The 23,874-nt window shown below is 41.4% G+C and overlaps 2 protein-coding genes across 10 annotated transcripts in view; one reads left to right on the top strand and one right to left on the bottom strand.

Moving 5' to 3' along the window:
- Positions 1–23,874, bottom strand: part of clcn2a (chloride channel, voltage-sensitive 2a) — a 73,199-nt gene that overhangs the window by 46,846 nt on the left and 2,479 nt on the right. For 7 of the 9 annotated variants that reach the window (XM_085439922.1, XM_085439927.1, XM_085439925.1 and 4 more), the window contains exons 1-2: positions 20,597–21,878; positions 2,752–2,917 (exon numbers count right to left, since the gene is read on the bottom strand). In XM_085439922.1, coding sequence (XP_085296048.1) covers positions 2,752–2,917; positions 20,597–20,647 — 217 coding nt within the window. In that variant the 5' untranslated portion in view covers positions 20,648–21,878. Of the gene's footprint in view, positions 1–2,751; positions 2,918–20,596; positions 21,883–23,874 lie in introns of those variants that run through there. The other 2 variants (XM_085439933.1, XM_085439929.1) reach the window with 2 other exon arrangements.
- Positions 3,391–6,101, top strand: LOC146687713 (zona pellucida sperm-binding protein 4-like). Its single transcript, XM_085438987.1, has 8 exons — positions 3,391–3,699; positions 3,788–3,975; positions 4,074–4,171; positions 4,670–4,827; positions 4,901–5,093; positions 5,169–5,316; positions 5,411–5,486; positions 5,772–6,101. Exons 1-8 carry the CDS (start codon positions 3,420–3,422, stop codon positions 5,888–5,890), a joined length of 1,260 nt encoding a protein of 419 aa, XP_085295113.1. The 5' UTR covers positions 3,391–3,419; the 3' UTR covers positions 5,891–6,101.

The raw sequence follows: 23,874 nt of genomic DNA, 5'->3' as shown, positions 1-23,874 counted from the left end.
GACATCATAATATAACACGTTCTGGCTGACCTCATCTTCGACTTGCACGTAAACTAAGCCTAAGTTTGAGTACAGTTTTTATATTTGTTCTTTACTGTCAGGCTGTTAAACACCACTGAGGCTGCTGCTAAAAGAACAAAAACTAAAACTATCTTTTAAACATCAATTTAATCAAATACTCGTTATAATCTATCAGAGTCTCCCACTCTCCCTTATCTTAACGACAGAACCGTGTTATTGATAGGTCTGTTAACTCACACACTATGCTTTTTTACTGGCTTTCTTTCCTGGCTATAAATAGGCTACACTTTATTAATATAGCAGCTCTTTTCCAACCTTACTGACCAAAGCACTTAAAGTAGACACTCTTAATACAATATTACTCTAAAGTGCTTTTCCTCTCACGCAAACTCACACTGCTGATTTGTCTGCAGGAGCTGTGTTGCTGTGTTTAACCTCGTCATATTTTTCCCATAGTATAGTTTAAGTTCTTCAGCCATTCTTGTGAATGGTCAGATGCTGCCAACACCACCTCTTTCACGTGTATATGCAGGGAAACCCTGGGTTAGCTCAGTGAGATCGTTACCCTTGTGTTGCTGCCTATCCCGAATGCCTGTGTTAGGGTAAGTGAATTCAGATAACAAAAAGATCCCCTGGCTGTGTTAAACTCACTTTGTAGTACAAGGCTCTGGAAAGAAGGTCGACTCAACTTGAAGTAGACACTAAAACATTTCCTCGCTCGACAGACACTCCAGCTTTAAGATACGTATTTATCTGTAAGGTTTCGCCTGGATTGATTAAGATACGATGAGTTCATTTGTAGAGCTGTAAGCTTTGAAAAATGACAAATACAGTGTGACTTTCTGAAAAGCAATATCACAGTCATTCAAAACACATTTGGAAGATGCACGCATACACACAGAAATACACATAACACTCCATTACTGTAGAGTACATCGGTCTCAAGTGGAGCTCTCTGCTGGTGCCACTCCTTTATCTGCAGTCATCTGGGAAGACTAGACATAAAATAACCTGACAGCTCAGATCAGCGTTTTGCTCACATAAACAAACGTAAACACAAAGTGAAGCAATCGGATACACTCACACACTGACAAACACAATCTGGGCCACTGGCTGCCAGCAGAGGACGCTGTCCCTGCCTTTGACATTGAGACAGTCCTTGGTGTCTGGAGGTCGTTGCTCAGATCAGACACATTTAATTCTTCTCTTTGGGCTTCATTTATAAAGCATACAAGTCGCATGCAGGTAGCATGGTGTGAGCAGAAAAACACTCAAAATGAGCCTTTTAGAAAATCTTACTGTGACATGTAAATGATCTATTCTGTAAGGAAAGTCTAGTTTTTTAATGCAAATGATGTTTTTGTTGGTTATGTGGGGGTGTTACTCTCTAAGACGTTTATCAGCCTCAGTTCTGAGTTTTTGTCCTGATCACTGCCAGGCTGGGACTGTTAAACTGAGGAACTTTTATCGGACGTAAAAGTCCGACACCATCAGGAATACTATCAGGAAACCATAAATATGTAGGACCTTTTTTCTCCATCTTTTGTAGCTGCTGTGCTGTACTTCAAGAACTCGTCGCTTTCACACGACTTTAACGCTCAGTGGAGAGCTGAAATCACAGTTTTAGGGGTGTGCACACACACGATTCACTATAGTTAATCACTACATTGGTCTGACCTTCAGGCACTACCTGCACAGTTTCTCCTTGCAAGCCTGAGTCTGAAGAGGGAGTATCAAACATTCAGCCTTACAACGAGTTCTGCAGAGTCCAGCAGGAGAGAAGGACGGTTTTATTCTTAATCACAAAGTATTGTTGTAGCAGATCATGAGCTGACAGTGTTTGTCCAAACTCTGAAGTCTAAATCATTGTCAGTTTTAAAAACATTACCCACACTACACCATACCGATGTGTTTCTATGATTTTTTTAAATCCAGGCTTTCTGAAGGTCTTTCAAACTTCTTATATTGACATTGGCGGTTTAGTTCATTCCAGTTCTTGTAGCTGACCATTTTCAGAGGAAATTTTTTGTTTTGTTTTGTTAAGCCACTCAACACTGACCTATGAATCATCCAAGGATAAAAAGGCACCAAACTCAAGGGACGAACAAGTGTTGTATCTACACGTAGCAGACAACTTAAAAAGCACCATTGTATCTTCAGGCAGCAGTGCGGGATCATTGTGACAGAGAAGGGAACAAAAGGCAGCAAACATCCAAAGAAGAGCTCCGAATGTCCTTCAAGAAGCCTGGAGAACTATTCCTGAAGACTACTTGAAGAAATTACAAGAAAGCTTGCCTAAGAGAGTTCAGGCTATGTTGAAGAATAAATATGGTCATACCAAATATTGACTTTCAAGCTTGTTAGAAGTATACAAACTCTGTTTTTGAATGATATACTGTATTTCCAGGCACGTTTGCACGTTTTAATAAATTGCTGCACCTTTTTCCCATTTTCCCAACAAAATAGAAAGAAATGAGGACTGCCTCAAGACTTTTGCACAGTACTGTACAACAGTAGCTTGTACTGCAGTGTCTTTGTGACTTGAAGTCACTGTTGTGAACTAGTGATACATAAATATCATTTAGATAAACTGAATAGGTGAAAATAGAAAAACTGGAACATTTTGTAGAAACTGTTTTACTGGTCTGGCCCACCTAAAATCAAATTTGTCTGTACGTGGTTTATGAATCAATATGTGGGTTAGGGGTTAAAAGAGTGATCGTCACTTACACTGGCACTTTGCACAAGGGTCCTTCTCATATTCCAGAAGATCAGCACGACTACGAACGCTGGCGTTCCTCCTCATGCCACCGCCATCCCGCACCCCTCCATCACGTAGGCGCGCCGCCTCCTCCTTGGCAAACACACCCAGCTCCTGGGTGTACCGCCCATACATCTGAATAGATGGAAAGGAAAAAGTTTTTACACTGGCAGTAACAGAGGAAGGCAGTGTAGAAAATGTCAGTGTGATACAGCATGTTTTCCACTTTAAAAATTAATACTGTGTTGGGTCACAATAATACATTCAGCGTAAACATGCAAAGGTTCAAGCTCTGAGTAAACAGACCCAGCTGTGGAAAATTCACTGACTGCAAATAGAAACTCCATTCACAGCTTTCCTCTTTAATTCTCCTTTAGAAATAAATAAAAAAAATCACTCAGCTTTGACTCAGCAGTCGTGTAATGACTTCTTTTCAGACAGATGAGCAGACAATAAGCTCCACCTGTCAGCTCCCAGCTGATTAACTCTGCAGGGCTGGCACACAATTGACTACTAACAATGAGAGGCGGTGTTCATAGCGAACTACACACAATCAATCACATATAAAGACTGCATCCCAGCCATAGATGTGGTTGTTGTAGATTTGGCCAGTGTGTAGTTAGTTATTAACACCATAATGAATTTTTTCAAGCTGCTGTTTAGTGTTGTGGTTGTTTGTGTTTGTTGTGTTACTGCGCAGCATTCCTGGAAGATTCCTCTGCAGAAACCTCAAACTTCTCATTCTTTTCAGTGGTTTCAACAACAGTCAAATGTCCCTCCAACTGCAGCTCCTCTTGATAAATGCCTGGTAGAGGAGGCTCAGAAGCTCCGGTGTGGGACTCCAGATTTGACCCCTGAACAATGTGAAAAAATGAACTGCTGCTTTGATGGGCTACGGTGCTACTATGGGAAAACAGGTATTTATGCTTCGGTGAGGTTTCTTTTCCTGTTGGTGGACATGTGAAACTGAGCAGACCTTCACCCATCTATTGTCTTGTCTCCCAGTGACTGTGCAGTGTACCAGGGATGGCCAGTTTGTGGTGGTTGTGGCTAGAGATGCCACCCTGCCACCTATAGAGCTGGACTCAATCGACCTGCTGGAGACTGACGATGTCTTCTGTACCTCTGTCGACAGCACCTCTGCCTTTGCCATCTTTCAGTTCCCTGTGACAGCATGTGGCACCACAGTTACGGTAGGTGGAGGGTTATCTAGACAGCTTTTAATATGAAAATACAATCTGATCGGATTCATCACTTGAACATAGTCATTTTTTTTCCCCTCTTCCCACAGGAGGAGGATGGTTTTGTTGTTTATGAAAACCACATGTCGTCTTCATATGAAGTAGGAGTTGGCCTAAAAGGCTCAATCACCAGGGACAGCCATTTTGAGTGAGTCTGTCAAATGGGAATTGAGTCATTAATTGGCAAATTCTGAACACAATGACAACACAAAAGCACTGATTAATTTTTATTTGAGTCAACTCTATATAAAACCCCCTTTAGCTTCATGTATTGTAAACTTTTCTCCTTTGGCAGCTGCGATGTAAATGTACTGTTTCTAAAGCACTGCCAGTCAAATTTTGTTTAAATGTGCTGTAAATAAAATGACGGCCATCCCTAAAAGGTTCATACTTCTGATAGTGTATGTTTAAGGTATAATTTCCAAAAAGCTTAAGCAGTTCAGTGGGTACATGCTGGACTTGAAAGAGAACCTGTCGATCCTATTGGACTAATATCTAGAACCAGTGCCTCTGTTGTCGTGCCACACTACAAAGCAATTGGCCTGTAGTTGATTTCCATTCATTCTATGATTTAACTCTTAAAGGGACTGAAACTTAAGTAGGCCTTTGACTGCTTAAATAGCACAAAGTTGTGCTCTGCCAACAGGCTACTGTTCCAGTGTCGGTACTCCGGCACAGCCACAGAGGCTCTCATCCTGGAGGTGAGCCCTGTTCCTCCTCCCGTACCGGTTGCTGCTGCAGGACCTCTCAGAGTGGAGCTCAGACTGGGAAGTGGACAGTGCCGCACAAAAGGATGTGTGGAGGGTGAGTGACACAACCCCTAAGAAGCAGTACAGAAATGAACTTGTATGCACTAAAACTATTACTCTACTTGCAGAAGTGGCAGCGTACAGCTCCTTCTATGCCCCGTCAGACTACCCAATCACCAAAGTGTTACGGGAACCCGTCTATGTTGAGGTGCGCATCTTGGCAAGGTCCGACCCAAATATCATTCTGAACTTGGAGCACTGCTGGGCCACTTCCAATCCAAATCCTGACAGCCTGCCACAGTGGGACCTTCTGTTTAATGGGTATATAAAAGCAATCAGATACAACTTTGTACAGTTTTTGTATTTTGTGCTAAGGTGGATTCTTCTTGGCTGCAGGTGTCCATACCATGATGACAAATTCCTGACCACAGTGGTTCGTGTGGACGGCTCCTCTGGGCTTCAGTACCCGACGCACCACAAACGTTTTGTCATAAAGATGTTTACATTTGTGGATCCAAATGACTTCTTTCCACAGCAAGACCGGGTACAGCAGAGCTTATTTAAATTGGATTCCCTTACAGAAACTGTTTTCTTGACCAAATGTACTTTTTTTTTCTTTTTTTTTTTTAAAAAAAAAGGTGTTCATCCACTGCACCACAGCTGTTTGCTATCCAACCAGCATGGACTCTTGTGAGCAGTACTGTCATCGACAGCGTGAGTATCTTGATTGTAGTCTAATACTTAAACTGCCTGGCATTCTGCCCTAAGTTTACAGAACTGCAGCTTTATGCAAGTTTAGCAAAACTTTCCAGAGCTTTTACACTTCAAGAAGGTAGATCGCACTGAAATTGGCATTTGCAAGCTTAAATCAAAGGTAGAAAGGCTTCCCCCTGGAAGAGCTGAAATGGCATCTAGAATTTTTAGCTTTACATATTCACTTATGCACTTCTGTAAGATTTTCTTTTTCAGCACTTAAAGGAAAAAATGCCTGCCTTGCAGGAAGAGCAGTATCTGCAGCAAGGAAAGTTTCCCAGAGCCAGAGGGGCCTAGTCTCAAGTGGTGAAGTGATCCTGACTGAGAAGACCACAGCAGCACTGAACGCTAAACTGAAAGGATGACCTTCCACTGGCACGCCATTTCTGGCTGTCATTTTTAATAAAAAGCTTGTTAAAAGCTCATGCTGAACAACTGGGTTTTGTCTCAAATCACTGCTTGAAGGTGACTAACTTTCGCTGAGGTAGATATTCTACAAAGTCAAGCCAGTAACATGATGAAGGTGCCACCCTGTTTTCCTGATTCTTGCTGACAAGGCAGCAAGATTGCATTACAACTAGATGCTTGGAAAATCTATACTGAAATGTACAATAGCATTGTATAACACAGCAGATTTGCTTTCAGTAGTGAAAAACTGCATGTCAGGAAATGTGCTTGACTAGCAACATTAGCTGTAGAGTATTAAGATTTGAGGTTTTTTTTTTTTTTTTTTTTTTTTTTTTTTTTCCTTCCTCCTACCATGTCTCATTAAGATGAGACTCGTGATTCCTCAAGACCTGCTGGTAGGCTTCTTGTAGATTTCTCTATGCTACAACCTGCAACATCTCTCCTCCACTGCTCTATGCACCACCTCCCTTTTTGTGTCCCACTCAACTCCTCCTCCTCTCATTGAGATGGGCATCACGACTCCTCCAGACTGTCTTTCTGCTCGCATGAACAGGAGGTGCAGAGCAGCTGTATAGGTTCAGTCTGACGTGCAGAGAACTATGCTGTCAGATGTCCATCTCACTCTATTTTGTATTATTAAAAAAAACCTAACCTGCTGGAAATCAAACATGATGCCGCTATGTATCATATTCAGGCAGGACTGCATTTAAGTACTGCTGCAAAATTCTCAGAGGAACTGGCCCATTGGATGGCGAGCAGTAACAGCTGCTGTGGATATAAACAGAGTGGAAAATGTTTTGCCACTGGTTAAAAATGCTGTCGGGTTGATAGATTAAAAATAGGTGCAGTGTGGAATGCTAAATGTTAGAAAAACAAGGGGTGGGTGGGGGGCAGTTATGATAAACTATTATTTGGGGTGAAAATGGAACTGTTCATGTAAATCAATTTCTGTCCTTAATGAGAAACTCCAGATAATGAAAGCTTTCATTTTGATAAAATATAGGGTGTAAGATTGTTTTGAAAATTCATTTCCATCTGTTTCTATCGAATGAGATTAACACTGTTCAGTCTGGAAAGTGCAATGAAGAAAAATATTTTAAAAAACCTCGTATTCAGGTTTTGTGACACAACTTCACATCAATCTCAGCATGTCCTACAATCATGCAATAATGACATGCACGTTTTTCTCAGTCTGCATTTCAAGATCATTGGGGTGATTTTTGCCTTTTAGAAAGAACAGTGTGATAATGTCACCTCCAGCCAATGACTATGACCACAGACTGTATAAAAGATGATTCGTGACCATATTGGCATCGTCTGGTTTTATGGGGGGGGGTTGCTGTTTGTTTGTTTATTTTATTTTATTATTATTGGTTTTATCATTGTAATATTTTTTCAGATAATTCTGCTTCATGAAAATGTTCCAAAAGAGTGAGGCCTTACAGACAGACAGGGGGAGGGCTTCTCTGAGAGCTGACCAATTTTAAACTACAGGGGGCTCCACCTGACTCCACTCACTAGTGGTTTAAGTGGCATGCATGACTCCGTTTCCAACTGTGAGTGGAGCGGATAATAAAGATTAAATATCTACTACTCTAGCCTTAACTGTGGGGGAGAGACACTTGAATAATATACCTTGTACTAGCATCACATAACTTTTTGTTTTTACTTGGCTAGCCGAAAAGCCTAGCGTGTCCAACTCTGCACTCTGTGACATGAATGGGTCGAGTCTGTATTTGGGTTTTTTTGTTGGTGTCAGCCACAGGTGAATGTACTGGGAAGGTAAATCCTTTTCAGCAACTTAACTGGAGGAACTGCAGTTTCTGCCAATTCCATATTTGCTACTTTGTTCAGCTCTGGAGGCTGGTGCTTGATTGTGACACATGAATTGTTCTTTTGGCTTTTACAATTCTTCAGTGTCCTTTGATAAGGAAGCAGCAGTGCTGTGAATCATAGCTGAGGTGCCAATGATGCTCTCAGTTACCAGCGAGAGAAACCCCACTGCTAAAAGCTTCTGATCTGCTCAGTGACGATGGAGACTTAATATTTGTTCATGCATGTGCTGAACACCTGCACTAGAAACCTCTAAAAGAACAAAGCATGAGTGTAAAGAAACAATGTGCTGCAAAAACTGACAAAATGGGGGCGGTGTGGACAGCTTCAATTTAATGTAATCAAAAAGAATCAGGGGTGTCCAGTCCAGTCCGCACACCAAAGTGTCCATGGGCAAAATACTGAACCCCGAGTTGCTGTGTACATCAGAGTATGAATCTTAGACATAAAGCATTTAGACACAGAAGATAGAAGATAAAATTCAAATAGATTAGTACCTCCCAAATTAAATGACTCATATCAGTCAAAGTCTAAAGATCTTGACCAGAAAAGTAGCGTCTCCATGTTAATCACTACACTCAGAAACTCAATTCTCTCTGACTTTTATAAGGTGGCAAATAAATTTTCATGCACCCACATGGTTGCACACAAATCCGCCATGAGCATCAGACAAACTCCCACTGGGAGTATAAACAGGGCCTGTTAGTGCTTCTTACTTCGGCCTGTGTGAAACCAATCACAGGCCATCTGGAGCACGGCCCCCTGGTGAGAGCAGCAGGTGGGACCCTGTGGGTTAAATGAGCTGTTATCTGTAACCAGCTTAACTCCTACATGGCTAACCTCTGTATCTACATCAGTCGGTTAGCATCCCACACTTGAACCCTTTAAAACCAGTTCGGCTCCTGCTTCCTGCTGATTGGTATTGACTGGTTTCTCATTGATCACAGTGCTCACAGAGAGAAAGAAGGCACGTCTCCAATGAATAAGGTGGTGTCAGTTAATTGGTTAAATAGCAGCAAAAGCCTGAGTGGAGCGGAGTAGTCAGAGGCAACTATCATGGCTGTTATGTCATATTAAAAAGTTGTTTTTTTAAACATGAACACACTCTGAACTAAAAAAACAAAACACACACCTATGATTGTAACAGAAAATCATTTATTTTAAAAGAACAGAATAGTGTTACATTTACTAATTTTTACTATTTTAAATATAACAAACACGGCTAACCAGCAGTTAGGCTGCATATATCCCATGCAGCAGATTCCTGCCTTCAGATACTGCCCTCCTCTATTTTCTGCCTCTTCTTCCTCTGTCCTTATCACAATAAAAGCAACATACCTCAAATTAAACATTATTACTATTGTATTAAAATTTAGAGTGATGCAATGAATTAAAAACAAAATTAGACGTTTTTCCCCACAAGTACTCCAGCAGCAGCTTCTGATGTCAACTAGTGAGGAGACACTCAGTACTGACATTTCAATGCTGTGTCGAGTTCACAAAGTGCAGATGTTTCAAAAAAACTGCTCCAAACTCACGTCACATCACCAGAGCTCAGTGAGGTTTTTTTCACCACGGTTTTGACAGGTAGCTTACCTGCTGCTACTAGGCTTGACTGACAGAGTGTAGAGCAAACTTGATGACACCGCAAACTCCCAGAAAGCTTAAAAGCCATCATCATCACTAGCAGAAACCACAGCAAGAGACAGTTTGTGGGAATTTTTTTGACAGCCGGGTTAGAGAAGCTCATTTTACCCACAATGCAACTGGTGATCCTGCTGTAGAGGTCAAAAGATACCTCACTAATCATTTGTTCCAAGGGCATATGATCGAAACAGCATTTTGAGACAGTAATCCATGCCTTTGTTACTTCTAGGCTGGATTATTGTAACGCACTTTATTTTGGGGTTAGTGATGCGTCCATTAGGCGCCTGCAGGTTGTGCAAAATGCTGCAGCACGTCTCTTAACTGGAACAAAAAAGTTTGAGCACATTACCCCAATTTTAATTTCACTCCACTGGCTACCTGTACATTTTAGGATTGTTTTTAAAATTCTCTTATTTGCTTTTAAATCTCTTAATGGCCTGGCCCCCCCCCCCTACCTCTCGGAGCTACTACAACCATATACACCTCCCCGTTCCCTTAGGTCCGCCAATCAGCAGCTCCTTAAGGTACCAAAAACTAAGTATAAATCTAAAGGTGATCGTGCTTTTGCTGTAGTTGCTCCAAAGTTGTGGAATGATCTACCCTTGCATGTTAGGCAGGCCTCTTCTCTCTCTGAATTTAAAAGTCTTCTTAAAACATATTTATTCGCTGAAGCCTTTGGCATTGATTAGAGGGGTTGACTCAATTTGTTTTGACATGTTTGAATTTATTTTAGTTTTTTAGTTATTTATTTTATCTTATCTCATTTTAATTTTCTTTACTTATGCTTTTAGCATGTACAGCACTTTGTGAACTCTGGTTTTATGTTAAAGTGCTTTATAAATAAAGGTGGTATGGTATGGTATTAGTTTATTGGCAAGTGGATTTGTGGTATATCCATGACTTTCATCTCAGCAAAAACTACAAAATTCCTGCGTAGACTTGCAACAACTCAGTTATGTGACTTAATTTGCTAAGAGAGAAGTGAAAAACAGAAAATGAAATTTTGAATAAAAATCTGCACATATGACAAATGAAGACATTAGACATATTTTACTTGATTTTCTCTTATTGATCTTCATTTTCAGTCAGCACAATGACTCATTCATTCACACTTCAATCCACCGCACAGGACACATCTTCCACAAGGACTACGTTTAGCATACCTACAAAGACAACGTTCATTCCCACAAAACCTGTGTGGTTATCACAACAAACATAGTGGCATTTTGTCAGGGTACTGGGTCTGTGACCCAGTGTTTTGTGTTTGTTGGTTAATTTATATTCCTTCATTATTGTTATTCAAGGTTTGGGGTCTTTTTAATGTTTTTTGCTCATGTTTATTTGTAGTTCCTAGGATTTAGGTTTCTGTTACTTTGCCTTTCCTGTGTTCCACGTCTAGTCACTCTTGTCTCCATGTTCCCTCTGTCTCCCCAGTCAGTCATGTCTCTGTGTCACGTCTGTCTTTGTGATTGTCACCTGTTTTATTTTGATAGTCCCTGTCCTGTGTGCAGTGCATCTAGTTTTGCTTCCTCTTGTCTCATTATGTCTGATTAGTCCCAGCTGTGTTTCCCTCCTGTTTCCCATTCCCTCGTTACTCCCTTTTGTATTTAAGCCCTGTGTTTTCCTTTGCCCTTTGTTGTGTCATACCGCCTTATGTGCTTTAAGTCTCTTCATGGTTCTGGTTTCTAGCTTTGTTCTGTACTACTTTCCTGGTGTTTTTTGTTCTTAGTTTCTTACTCAGGGTTTTGGGTTGTTTTGGTTTTTTTTAGTTTTTTTTTATGGAGAAGTTTTCCCAGCGAATAAAGCTGCCATTCTAAGTTTACCTTTTTCGTGTTGAGTCCTGTATTTGGACCCACTTCCTGCCTGCCACAGCACAGCCAAAATGTAACAATAGCAAAAGACGCCAGCAGGTGTCTCTGTGGAGAAGGGTTCGAAAACGAAAACTCTATATCAGGGGTGTCAAACTTAAATACACAGTGGGCCAAAATTCAAAACTGGAACAAAGTCGCGGGCTAACATTAATATTTATTGAAGATCTAGATAAAAGAATGAATCTTTTCTTATTGACTCAAACAAGTTTTGCTGAAAAACTGAATATGGAACAAGCAAAGCTTAATACTAAACAATATATATATTAGCTGTATAATACCAGTAGGCCAGCTCTAATAGTAATTTGGTATTGGCTTCGCGGGCCAAATGTAATTAGGCTGCGGGCCAAATTTGGCCCGCGGGCCAGAGTTTGACACCTATGCTCTATATGATTCACGCATAATCCTGAACATTTCTGGGTTTCACAAAGCCTTCACTAATATTAACTGGCAGCAATAGGGTTAATGATTAAGGGTTAATTTGGCTATCCCAATTGCACTTGGTTCTACCTGGAACCTTTAAAAGACACTTGGGATGCCTGGCAATCTCCTGACCTGAACCCGCACTTCAAATATTTCATTTCAGGTAAAAGTTGAAAGTTTTATTTTCTATTGGCTTAACCAAACCTGGCAGCCCAAATAAGTATTTTGATTTCTGGATGAGACCTTCACCAGTATCTTCACCAGCACAAAACACCAATGACTAAAACATCACAATGGAGTCCAATGTTTACTCTATTGCATACTTTTGGTCGCAAACAGTTTCTATTCGTGCATCCATAGATGCCTGTTTTATGTTCCACTGTGTTCACCAGCCTGACACTATGTCTGTGCACTTGAGTTTTTGACTGATTTCAGCTGCCACTCCCGTTTATGGTAAAGAACACAAAACGTTGAGGGCATGACTCAATGTAGTCCTTTGCAAAGCTGGTTCATGTGATGACACTTGGTAGATTTGCTTCTATCAGCAACAGATTGAAACTTTGTTTAAAAATTTCAGTAGAAAGTGAAAACAGAATTTTACTGTCTAGTATCCATAATATTACGATGTGCTGACAATGTGCCAGTAAGCCTGCAGCACCGATTTAAGACATTCTCCCATCAATGTGAAGAAAGTTTGTAAGCGGAAAACACTCATTCCTTTTTTGGCATGTATTCACCATAGATTCTTTTCAATGAGTTTATGCAATATTACATTTATTCCCATTCAGAGTGCAGGAATTTTTCACCAAGCCCTTGGTGATTTGAATTGATTAGGGGAGAGTTAGACCACTGCAGCAAAATGGCTTAAAGTCTTGGCTCTGTGGTCTCGTGTGTGTGACCGCCCTTTTGCTATTGAGCCCAGTTAATCGTGGCACTGTCATCTTAAACATCTGAGTGTCATCAGGGGGGAAAGAAATGTCCACTGATGGAGGAAAACCTGGTCATTCAGTATGTTTCAGGTAGTCAGCTGACCTAATTTTTTGCACCCATCATGTAGCTGAACTACATACCTAAACAACTGAAACAACCTCTGATCAAACACCGGCCCTACAGACAGGAGCTGACTATCCTGATGCACCTTCATTCTGGAAGAGGATAAATCTGGACTCATCGAACCACGTGACCTTTTTCCATTTATCCAGAGTTCAATCTTTACGCTCCCTAGCAAACTGAAGACCTTTTGCTTTCCAAATTAGCGTCACCGATAATTAATTTAGTCCCAGTCCCCAGAGTTCTCTTTGGACTGTGCATGTGGAAATGTTCTTACTTTCGCTATTAAATATGAACACCAGTTGTACTGTTTTTCTAGAAACATTTAAGTAATCAATCACGACGACTCATGAGGTTTTGTTTCTTAACGTCTTCGAAGGTAATGTTTCTCCACTATCCTTCCTGGTTTTAGTAACGTGTTGGACAGTTCTTAATCCAGCTTTAGTTTCAATAATCTCTCTAGTTGTTTTTTTCCTTAAAGAAAACCAATAATTTGATGCTTCTGACACATAGGAACATCTTTTTCATAACCACAGAATATGTAATGAGAATGAAATGCGAAGCTACACACTGCATCAGTTAAGCTTAAAACCCTGTTATCAGCCAAAACAGTAATCACTGTAGTAATTATCTAATTACTACATAATCCAGGTGGTGACTTTTTTTAGCCAATTATACACAACAAAATCACCCATTAGCACTTGACTTGTGTGGCCTGACCGTAAGCGAGCATCGACAAACCTATTGTTAGTTTTACAGTTGATTTTTATAATCAGCATTAAATTTGTTAATTAATTTTTGGCTTCACCTGAAATTTAATCACCTGTGAATGGTTGTAAAAAAAAAAAAAAAGCCCAAATCTGTCCTCTGAGTTACCCTAAACTGATTAACACTACAAGCAGCAAAGTTATTATACAGCCAGGCATGGTTAGCTATACTGAAATGCTGCTCTAGCACTCATGAACATCATATTTGGACTCGTGTGTGTCTGCGAACATGAATAAATGCGCTTCGTTGAGCTTTACAGTATTAAAGCAATGCTGCTAAAAAACTGAAGCCTCCTCAACTTTGATCAGTCCCTCATCGCGTCCATCACACAGCAGCAAGTGTTGGCTTCAGTCTGTAGCTTTATAATGCCCACGTCCTTTCAAATGTCTAGTAGTCAGTCTATTTTGGCAGTGTGAGCACAGCTTTTCAAATCAAGCCACCAACATTTTAACAAGAAGCGAGGACCACTTGTCCTGCGACATTCTACTGCGTAAGACCCCCTACTTTACTGTTACACCACACTCTCCCGCTCGACCCCCTACTTTACTGTTACACCACACTCTCCCGCCTTTCTAAGTCCGACCATGTGCGAGTCCAGAACAACAGATTAACTAAAACGTCCTATATGATTCAGCAATTATCAGGAGCGCTGCGAGACAATTTATTCACCATGAGGCGACACCAAGGACAAATATTTGACGCTGTAATGATGAAGGCTGGAACATCAAAAAACTTCCATCCTTGCTGCTTTTTATTAACACATATTCATGGCGTGATTTTAATTTCTTCTGTTGTGAATGACGGATGTTTTAGACCCTTAAACTCCTACATACCGTCAAGGCCGTGTGATTACTTAAGCGCATGCTGAGTGTGTATTGATGAGAGCAGGAGAACAACAAGAGGACTAAAGCACTCGAGCTAATCTGGACCCTGCAGCCTCCAGGGACAGGAAAATTGAATTAGAGGAGGAAGTGGCACATTCGACTCACTCGACTGTCTACATTTGCATTCAGGCAGGTAGCGGAGGCTGCTTTTAGGATAGTTAACCGTGAGTCAGAGCTCCACGCAGCAGAAAACCTTTTTGTAGTCGAGCAGACTTGTGCACACGTGTGAGGAAAAAAATTACAAAATACACTTCAGTCACACCGGTGGGAAAGCAGAACACGGGATGGGAGACAGCCGAAGGACTGAGAGAGACTCAAACATCAACATAGACTTATTTAAGAGAGGTGTTTTTGTTTTTTGCATATGCAACTAAATGTTAAGCATTTAAATTTGATTTGTGCAATTCAAACTGTTAAAAGATACTTTTAATCAACAATGTGTGTACATTCTTTTTGTCGTTAATGGTGTTTTATACTTAAAAGCTTCTGTATACGTAGTTGACGTCATGCACACGTTGCTTAAGAGTTGAACGTGATACAACCTCAGGTCGCTAAGGACAAATATGGATTCCCTAGTGAGTGATTATTGGAGGTGAAAAACTGTCACCAGGTGAAATTGGTGCCAAAGCGGGTGCTGCACCTAAAACCTCCTCAGCAGCCAACAGATTGCTGCAGTCACCTGTAGTTTGTACGGAGGACCTTGCAAACTACTAGCTGAGTGGAAACGCGAAACGGAGTATGTTCCCCTTCAAAATAAAAGCTGTGCTTTACTGCTGCAACAAGCATGTTTCAAATGGTTACCATTTCCGTTTGGAGTCACATGTTTCGCATTTTCACTACCGCTAGGACGGAGCCATTTAATTTGAATGAAACTTTCTTGATGGCTCTGCTCTTGTAGAATAACTGGAGACCAAAACAACATACTCCATGCAAACTACAGGTGATACGTGTCAATCTTGTACTGATCAAACCAGTTGCAACCAGTCACAAAACACAATTTCCCTCACGACCAGTTGTACGATATCTTCAGGCAAACCGTAATATTGTTGCCAGGGGGTTACTGGCCTGTGTGACTGAGGCCTTATTCACTTGACCTTACATTGTCACCGTGAATGTAACATTTCCAAAACGACGGACAAGTCAGCATCATGTGGTTAGCAGTCAGGTGTCTGCAAAAATTCAATACTGCACTGTGTTTCATATATTATTTTCCCCAATGCCTCTCGTTCATCTGTTCATGGTGTACGCACACACACACACACACACACACACACACACACACACACACACACACACACACGATCCATCCAATTGGAATCATCTGGTTCCCTCGGGCCTCTCTCATATTGAACTGTCAATCCTGCAAACTTCGGTACCTCTTCAGCCAAGCCTTGATGTTGTTATTTATTTGAACTTTATTCATTTTGCTCTTTTAGATTTGATTGAAGTTCAACCCTGCAGTGACTCGACTGATTAGTCTATCAACAGATGCCTAAATGTCAGAAAATGCTGATTTCCTTTGTGTTATATGAGTCTAAATATCTTTGGGTTTTGAACTTTCAGGGGATGAAAAAGCAGGTTTTTGATTTGAATATTAGAAATCATGGAGATAATTCATATTTAGTCATGAAAATATTGCTTGAAGCTATTACTACATCCATAGATCGTACCCGGCTAAGATCTGTCACAAAGGTTTTTTTTAACCTGCCAGCTCTCTACTATAAAATCTGTATGACATTTGACGGCACTAATATAAGAACAGAGCAGTAACAGCTCAGTGATTTCACAGCAAGCAAGTGTTTGTCATGTGTGCCGCCTCCTGTACGTTCCACACAGGCGGCAATCTCTCCTAAGCCGAAAGGAAAAGGAATATATTACCAGTGACATGGGGAGTTGCAGTAGGGAGAAAATCAGGAAGTGTAAGGAAAGAGAGCAGTGGGATGACGTTAAGACAAAAAATATCCAGGTGGCCTGGAATCAGAGCTGAGGACCTGTCGTACACCCTAATCACCCACCCGTCAGCACAGTTACACATTTAGCCTGATATTGTGCTTTCAGTATTGCTCAACAGTATACAGTATAAATTAGTTAAATTAGTTAGCCACATCAACCAACTATGCCGTTATTATCATAGGATAAATGTATATTGCCTCTGACATTGACCTTTACTGCATTTTTAGTTACTGAGCACATTTACTCGTCCACCGCTTTGTTTTACACATTGCTAATCATGAATTTTGGTTTGTCAACATTTCACTATTTGAGTTTTAAGTCACTGTCCCCTGCATCCACTTTGAAGTTGTTCCACAGAGCATGTAACCATTTAAACATTTTTAATGGCTACTATGCATTTCTTTTAATGGATACCATTTAGCTCATGAACACAGTACAATGAGCATGGGCTATTTTAAGAAGCGCCTAAAATTAGATTTTCTTCTGTCTACAGTCTCTGCAGTGGCCTGTTCAATTGTGTGCAGGTAACAGCACTATTTGGAAGTGACAGGACCTGAAATGGACTCGAGCCAGCGTCTGTGTGGGAGAACGAACAGAATGCTGACTAAGAGCAACTAAACCCCCCTGAAGAGACAGCGCTTTTATGTGTGTGTATGTGTGTGTGTGTGTGTGTGTGTGTGTGTGTGTGTGTGTGCAAAAACAACAGAGAAAGAGGCTGAAAATATATGAATATAAATGTACACAGTGTTTGAATCCTGAAGAGATCTCATCATAGAGCGCAAAGGCAACTTTTGAAGCTAGCTGCACCAAATGGCACTGAGAGAAATGGTAACACTTTTGTTAATTCCAAAAGGCAGAAATCCTTCAGAGTGACACAAGTAAACTGCAAGCAGCATGTTCATATTTACCAACCCAACTGGTCTGTGACACTTTGCACCAAACAATACAAAAGAAAGAAGAGAGGCAATAGACTCGCACTGGTGAGTCCAGTTTTCTGTAGACAGAGCGCCTGCTCGCTGCTGATCTAGAGGCAATCTGTGCATACTAACAGGCTATGAAAATAGTGTGTTAGCACCGTATTTGTATGGATGCATGTATGAAAAAGATGCACGTAAGTTGGGTTTTTGTATTAAATAAAGGAACATTTTTGAGAAAATCTCCATAATCTATACAAGAATTTGAAATCCACATGCTAAAATTCGGTCTCGCTGGGAAAATATCAAATGGATTTCTTTCCTGGTGTGCCACTGTGTGCTCTCTTTACATAAAAATGCAGTAATGTTGCTTTATATAGTCAGCGTCCACACACACACACACACACGCTGAAAGTGATTTTAAAATAGCAAGAATTGGATCGCTAAAAGGCACAAATAAAAAAAAAACACCTTGTGTAGACTTCCATACATTTTTACATACATTTACATACACATACATTTCAACATGTGTACAGTAGGTGCTGTATATTTCTGTGGCGCTGCAGTGCTCTGGTGGTGGTGTTGGTGGTGATAGTGCCGGTGGAGCGCGGCTGGCTTCTCCTTCTCAACTGGATGAGGACTTTGATCCTTGCAGCAGTGGAATATAAAAGCCTCCTGCTGCGGGAAGGACACGAACGGGCTGTTGCTGACATCTGCTCTGACAACGACTTCACCACGCACTCGTTTAAGACTGTGTACGTAGGCAGACATATGCGTAGGTGCAGTGCATACCCCCCCACACAAACACACACTCACGTATAATCACAAACTAACTGCACATGCAGGACCTATAGAGCAAACTTGCCCACGCTTCTGAAAAGAGAAAACACACGCAAACCCAATGACACATTCAGACCTCCCACACCTCTGAGAAAGGCCTTTGAAAAAGCTTCAGATGGAAGCGGCAACACCTCGACAACCAAGTCACCACAACACCGTCTGTCTCTTTTCTTTTCAGTCTCTGACCTGCCTCTTCTTCACTTTACCTGCTCCGTTCCTCCGTCCCACGAGACAGCGGGGAGGCAGAAAGCCGCCGCACGCCATCCCAGCATGCCACTGCACCTGACAGTTGTAGAAGCCAGTGACCCATGCACCAAATTGTTGTTTGCTTTCAAACTGTCACACGCAGATTCCTCCTGCAGAAAACAACCGCTACTGCCTAAAATGATCAAATTCATTCATGCTTCCTTCTTGTGAAAGTCTCAATGGTTATTAATAACTTCTTTTTCTCAGTTTTTGCTCTTCTCTTTGGATAATAAGCTCAGAGACATCGGTGAAGACTGTGAATTCCTTCCAAAGCAATTTCCAAGAGCTAGGGTTTTGTGCAGCATCGGTGCACAATATATCAGTGGGTATTATTTACATCTCAGAAGTCAGTTTACTTTAGGGGTGGCTCTAATAAGAAATGCAAACATGGCCATCTGCAATGTAATTGTATCAATTATTCAGTTGTTAGTACCATTTATATGACAAGTTTGTAATACCCAGCACAGCTTTTCTTAATGGATTGTCACAGCAGCGCTGAGAGGCTGTAAAAGCTCCAGCTCCAACAGCAGTAATAAATTAAAGGGTTTTTTTTTGTCTCATTGTCTTGTAAAAACTGCTGCTCGGTGTATTAAAAGATTTTTGCCAGTATAGTGTAAATACAGGAGGGGAAAGCCTTTTTTTGGACTACAATACGTGTAAATGAAGGGATGGTGTTTCTGCGCTTCCTCATCCGGCAGAAGTTATCAAACAGATCTCCATATCGCTCTATCTGCTCCGTGTCATCTGCTCAGTCCTGCTACAGCACCCGTGTTCCTCTGCTGCCAAAATCCAAGCATTACTGAAAATCCTCTGAATCTTGCTGATGGCAAACAATAAAACACAAAAGATCCTTTTGTCAACATTAGAATCCAATTTTAGACTGCAGCCACACTTTGAAGAAACACTGCGAGCCTTTACTTATCAGATTTTTTTATTTGTATCCATCTCTCAGTTTTCCCCGGGAGAAGCACAGATGTTTCACCTGCACGAAAGTATGTGATGAATAGCGCTGCCACTTTGTACCTATAGGAAGCATTGCGAGACACACTGCACCATGGCAAGCATGTGGAGAAACACACATATCTATTTTTGGGGTAATGGACTGCTGTACGGGGAGTGAATGATAAAGCCATTGATCGCAGTCCTATGGCCAGAGGAGGTTCTGGGGATAGATGGCACGTTCCAATCCTCAGAGACACCGACTGCCATTTTACATTACTATTGATCTAAGGCACACGGCACGGCATCGATCCCCCACACAAACAAGAACAGCAAAAACACCTCTGTACCACTTAACACCTATGCCGCTGCACGAACACAGACTGACCAACAGATCTCAAGTCCACATGTGCAAATCCACGCGAGACAAAAAAACATGTCACCAGAAGCTAAAAGACAACTGCACACCAAGGCTCACAAATCAGTGAAGGGTGACACTTTAATCCACTGCTTTGCCTGACTGACTCCCTGCCAATCTGTCTGTCTCTCTCGTTCCCTTTATCTGAATATCACTGTTTCAAGTGCTCCAGGGTATCACTGTCAGCCAAGTGAAATGACATAAGTGAGGAAAACTAGTGCACGAGGAAATTAATATTCAGAAACACTCCACTTTTAGTTCATATGTGCAAGGGGCCACTCTCACAGACAGGAGGGCTGAGAGGAAGATAAAAGAGGGGAGGGTGGGGGCATTACTGGGGACACCAAGATGTGCAGGAGAAATGGAGAAGATAAGAAAATACAGGACATGATTGGAATACAAAAGCACCCAGCAGGCTCTGATGTGCATTTCAAGGTTATTAACATCTAAATAATAAGCAATTAGGACACATATGAGGTTAATATAGATAGGCAAACATGAGATTCTGCAAGCCGAACTAATTAATCTTACGTGGTTTGGTGACATCGGAATTGACTGGGATTAATTAGGAGGGTCGGTGCAGGCAGAGGCTGAGAGTGATGCAACACCTGTGGATCAAGGTGAATGACTGGAGAGCAGCGAGTGACGTTACATATCACAGGAGGGAGAGCACACCGAAACCCTTTCTTCATATTTTAAAAGAAAAAAATAGATATCTTATTTGGTTTTGTATAGAAATGTTGGACACAGGAGCTGCACACTCTCCTGCTATTCTCATCCAGGACACGGCTGAACAGGCACCAGCTGCGCCCGTCCTCCAGTCAAACAAGCATCCATGAAAGCCCTCCACACGACTCAAACCGAGATCTGTGAAACTCACCAAAGTTTGCTGGTACTGAAGCGTCCTGTTTTCGGCCTTGTCCTTCACCATTGCGGCAATATCCCCATTGAAGACCCCCACAAAAAAGAAATCCGAGACTCTCAGGAGTCGCCCGCTAATCAGTCTGTGGAGGAGGAGGAGGAGGAGGAAGACTCTGTGCTGCCGCCTGCCATCTCGTGTGCAGAGAGTAACAGGTTTCTTTATCGTAAGACCTCCTGCATGGTGCAAAGCGAGGTGGGTGCACCGGATTGAGAGCCACGGCCGGCTGTAGCGTCACAGCAGCGCTGGTGAGGCTGGACTGCATACACCGCCTCCCTCCTCCACTCTCACTGTGCTGCCGCTGCCGCTGCTGTCTGTCTCTCTTTGGACTTACTGGACTTGAGGATGTTCGCATTTTATTCTGCTTTATTTTTTCGTGCTTTAGTGCGAGGGCGTCAGGTAGCCTGCGGCTCTGCCGAGATTGTTTCGGACAAACATCATGGACGACCCAGCTCTCCTTTGCTCCTGATTTGAGTCATCACTGGATTGATCAAGTGTGATGAGTAATGTAGTGGGCTTAGCTTTATGGCTCAATGAGTGTCAGAAAGAAGTCCTTACAATATCCCAGCAGGGCTGTCAGGACGAGGTGTTGTGACAAAAAAGTCATTTTTGGTGTTTTGTTGTTTTTTGTTTTGTTTTTTAAAACGGTTAATGTCCTTGTATATTTTTTTTATATTTTGGGGTTAATAGGCTGTAACCAATCGAATTTTTGAAGGTGTTATACACATTTGAGTCAAATAAGTGATGCCCAACCCAGCAGGAATTCTGGCTCCAGCAGATTGGAAGGTTGGTGAGAAGGTGACAGCTGTTGGTGTGATTATTTGGAAATGGAAGAAACATATAAATGATCCAGAGAAGGTTTAGGAGAAAGTCAGATGAAACCACAATCAAGCTGTTTGGCATCTGCTCGATCCTCCGTGTTGTTTATGACCCAAAGAGCAGCATCCCCACATCAAGCACAGAGGTGGAAACATTCTGCTGTATGGCTGTTTGTCTGCTAAGGTTACAGAGCGACTTTGTTACATTGAGGGGACAAAGGACAGAGCCATGTACAACAGTGTTCATTTTACTGACCAATAATTTTGATCAGTTTTTATCAATGACCTTTTCTTCTGATAAAAACAAGACGATAACTAAATAAAAACAAATGCACCAGCACAAAAACTGGGATGGAAATGTACTGACATTTGTGTCAATGAATAAAAACAAGATGAAACTTTTCTGGAGAGATGAAATCCAATCAGAACTAATTAAGTAGTGTACAAAAGCGGGATGAGTGTGAAAGTGATCTGGTCAGAGGTAATCTCCAGGTTAGGTACGCACATTTTATCTGTGCCTGAAAAGCAGAATTGGGGGGGCTAACTACCTGGACTAAAAGTAAAAGATTGAACTTAATCAAATTTTGTTGTCAAAATTAGCACCGATGTACCATAGACCTTTGGTCGAGAGCCTGCTTCCCTCAGTCACAACACTGACGATGGGTCATAGATGGGCCGTCCAGCACGACAGTGACCCAAAACATACCACTGAGGAAACAAAGGAGTACGTTAAGAAGAAGCACATTAAGGTCATGGAGTGGCCTAGCAAGTCTCCAGACCAGCCAAGAAACCTAACAGACTTTGAAAGCTTCTGTAAAGAGAAGTGGACTAAAATCCCTCCTGAGATGTGCACAAACCTGATGAGCAACTACAAGAAACATCTTATAGCTGTACTCACTAACAAGGGTTTCTCCATCTTGTGCTAAATCATGTTTTGCTTGGGGATCAAATACCTATTTCTCTCACTCATGTTTTTTTATCCTGTATTTTGGCCGGCTGTCTCTTTAAAAGCAGATTTTTTTTTATCTTAATGAGACGTTTTCAAGGCTATATAAAAATTACTGACTACCTTGTGTCTCAAAATGGCTTGAAATCATTCAAGAGAGATATGTTTGAGAGATTACAGGTCAGCAAGTCATTTACATCAGTTTAAATACCAGCAATCACTTTTTGGCATAGCCTGTAGAGGATCTTGTTTGTCGGTCTATGTCACAGCATCTGACTGCATTAAATCCTTCATAGATATTTTAAAAAGATAAGTCAGCATGTGTGATAATATCTCTCAAACATGAAAAGTGAAGTGGGCAAAACTGAAGCAAGGTCAAAGTGAATTCCCATAAAGCAACTCATTAGTGTGTGTAATTGAGCCCTCCATCATTTGCGGGGTAACTACGTTGGTGTTGCACTCTTTTGTGCTAAAACCGAACATAACCCTGATGACATGATCAAAGTTGTTTTCACTGACTTTAGAAATCTCCTCTGGGAGCCACAGACAAGATGCAACTGTTTTCTCAGCCCGTTTAGCGCCTCCCATAACAATTACGCTGAGTTTCACATGAGAAATCTGTATTGTGTGGCCTTAAATTTTTAAACATTCTCGTGTTGATGCAATCTGAGCTAAAATGACAGTAACTCTCTGACTCTTTGAAGCACGAAGGCAGCACACTCTCAGGATGAAATGAGGAAAATATAAGAGATTTTTTATGTGAAAAATGTGCGAGCTGGAAATGCCTCATATTGTGCTGGAAACTAAAATGCATTTCTCTCTGCAAAGCTTTTTCATTCAAAAAGAAATCCAATCCAAAAGTAAATAAATAAATAGAAATGTTTCTTGATGTGATGTTTTAACATGCTTTGGAGTGACCTTTTCCTCTAAAGGCAGAAGTGGACTTGGGGGAAAAAAGTTAACTACTAGGACTGTACTGACTATATTTTAAGTAGTGTTTAATTTCTTCAATTATAAAATACAGAAAAATGCACAGATTTCTGTTAGGTAAAGTAACACAGGCTCATTGCCATTCCTCTGTGCAGATTAATCAACGGTCACACACAAAGGCCTATTTGAGACAGAAAACCCCGCACAAGTGTTCATGTTTTTCCTATAATTTGTCACCCATCTGTGCGTGTCTCAAGAGAGCTAGTATCCACCTCCAAATGCTCACACGAGAAGACTTGCTACACATTCAGATCATTTCCTTTTCCCACATGTGTGGTGTAATTATACTGCAAGCAGTCATCTCTCTGGGCTTTCACTGGAAGGCTTTTCAGAGGTGCTACATACTGGCAGTGAAATCTACTGCCCTGACAGATGTGCTGCCAAGTGGGCCTCACACCTAAACGATAACCACTGTTCCAGGGATTCACTGCTTCAAAAAAAAAAAAAACAAACCTTCATGTCTGCCAATATTTTTTTCTGTTTGG

This window comes from Copadichromis virginalis, linkage group LG18 (assembly GCF_057382275.1).
Source record: "Copadichromis virginalis isolate Kocher_CV1m ecotype Utaka linkage group LG18, C_Virginalis_male_GT1.1, whole genome shotgun sequence".
NCBI classification, from domain to species: domain Eukaryota; kingdom Metazoa; phylum Chordata; class Actinopteri; order Cichliformes; family Cichlidae; genus Copadichromis; species Copadichromis virginalis.
This window is presented reverse-complemented; position numbering and strand designations above follow the sequence as displayed.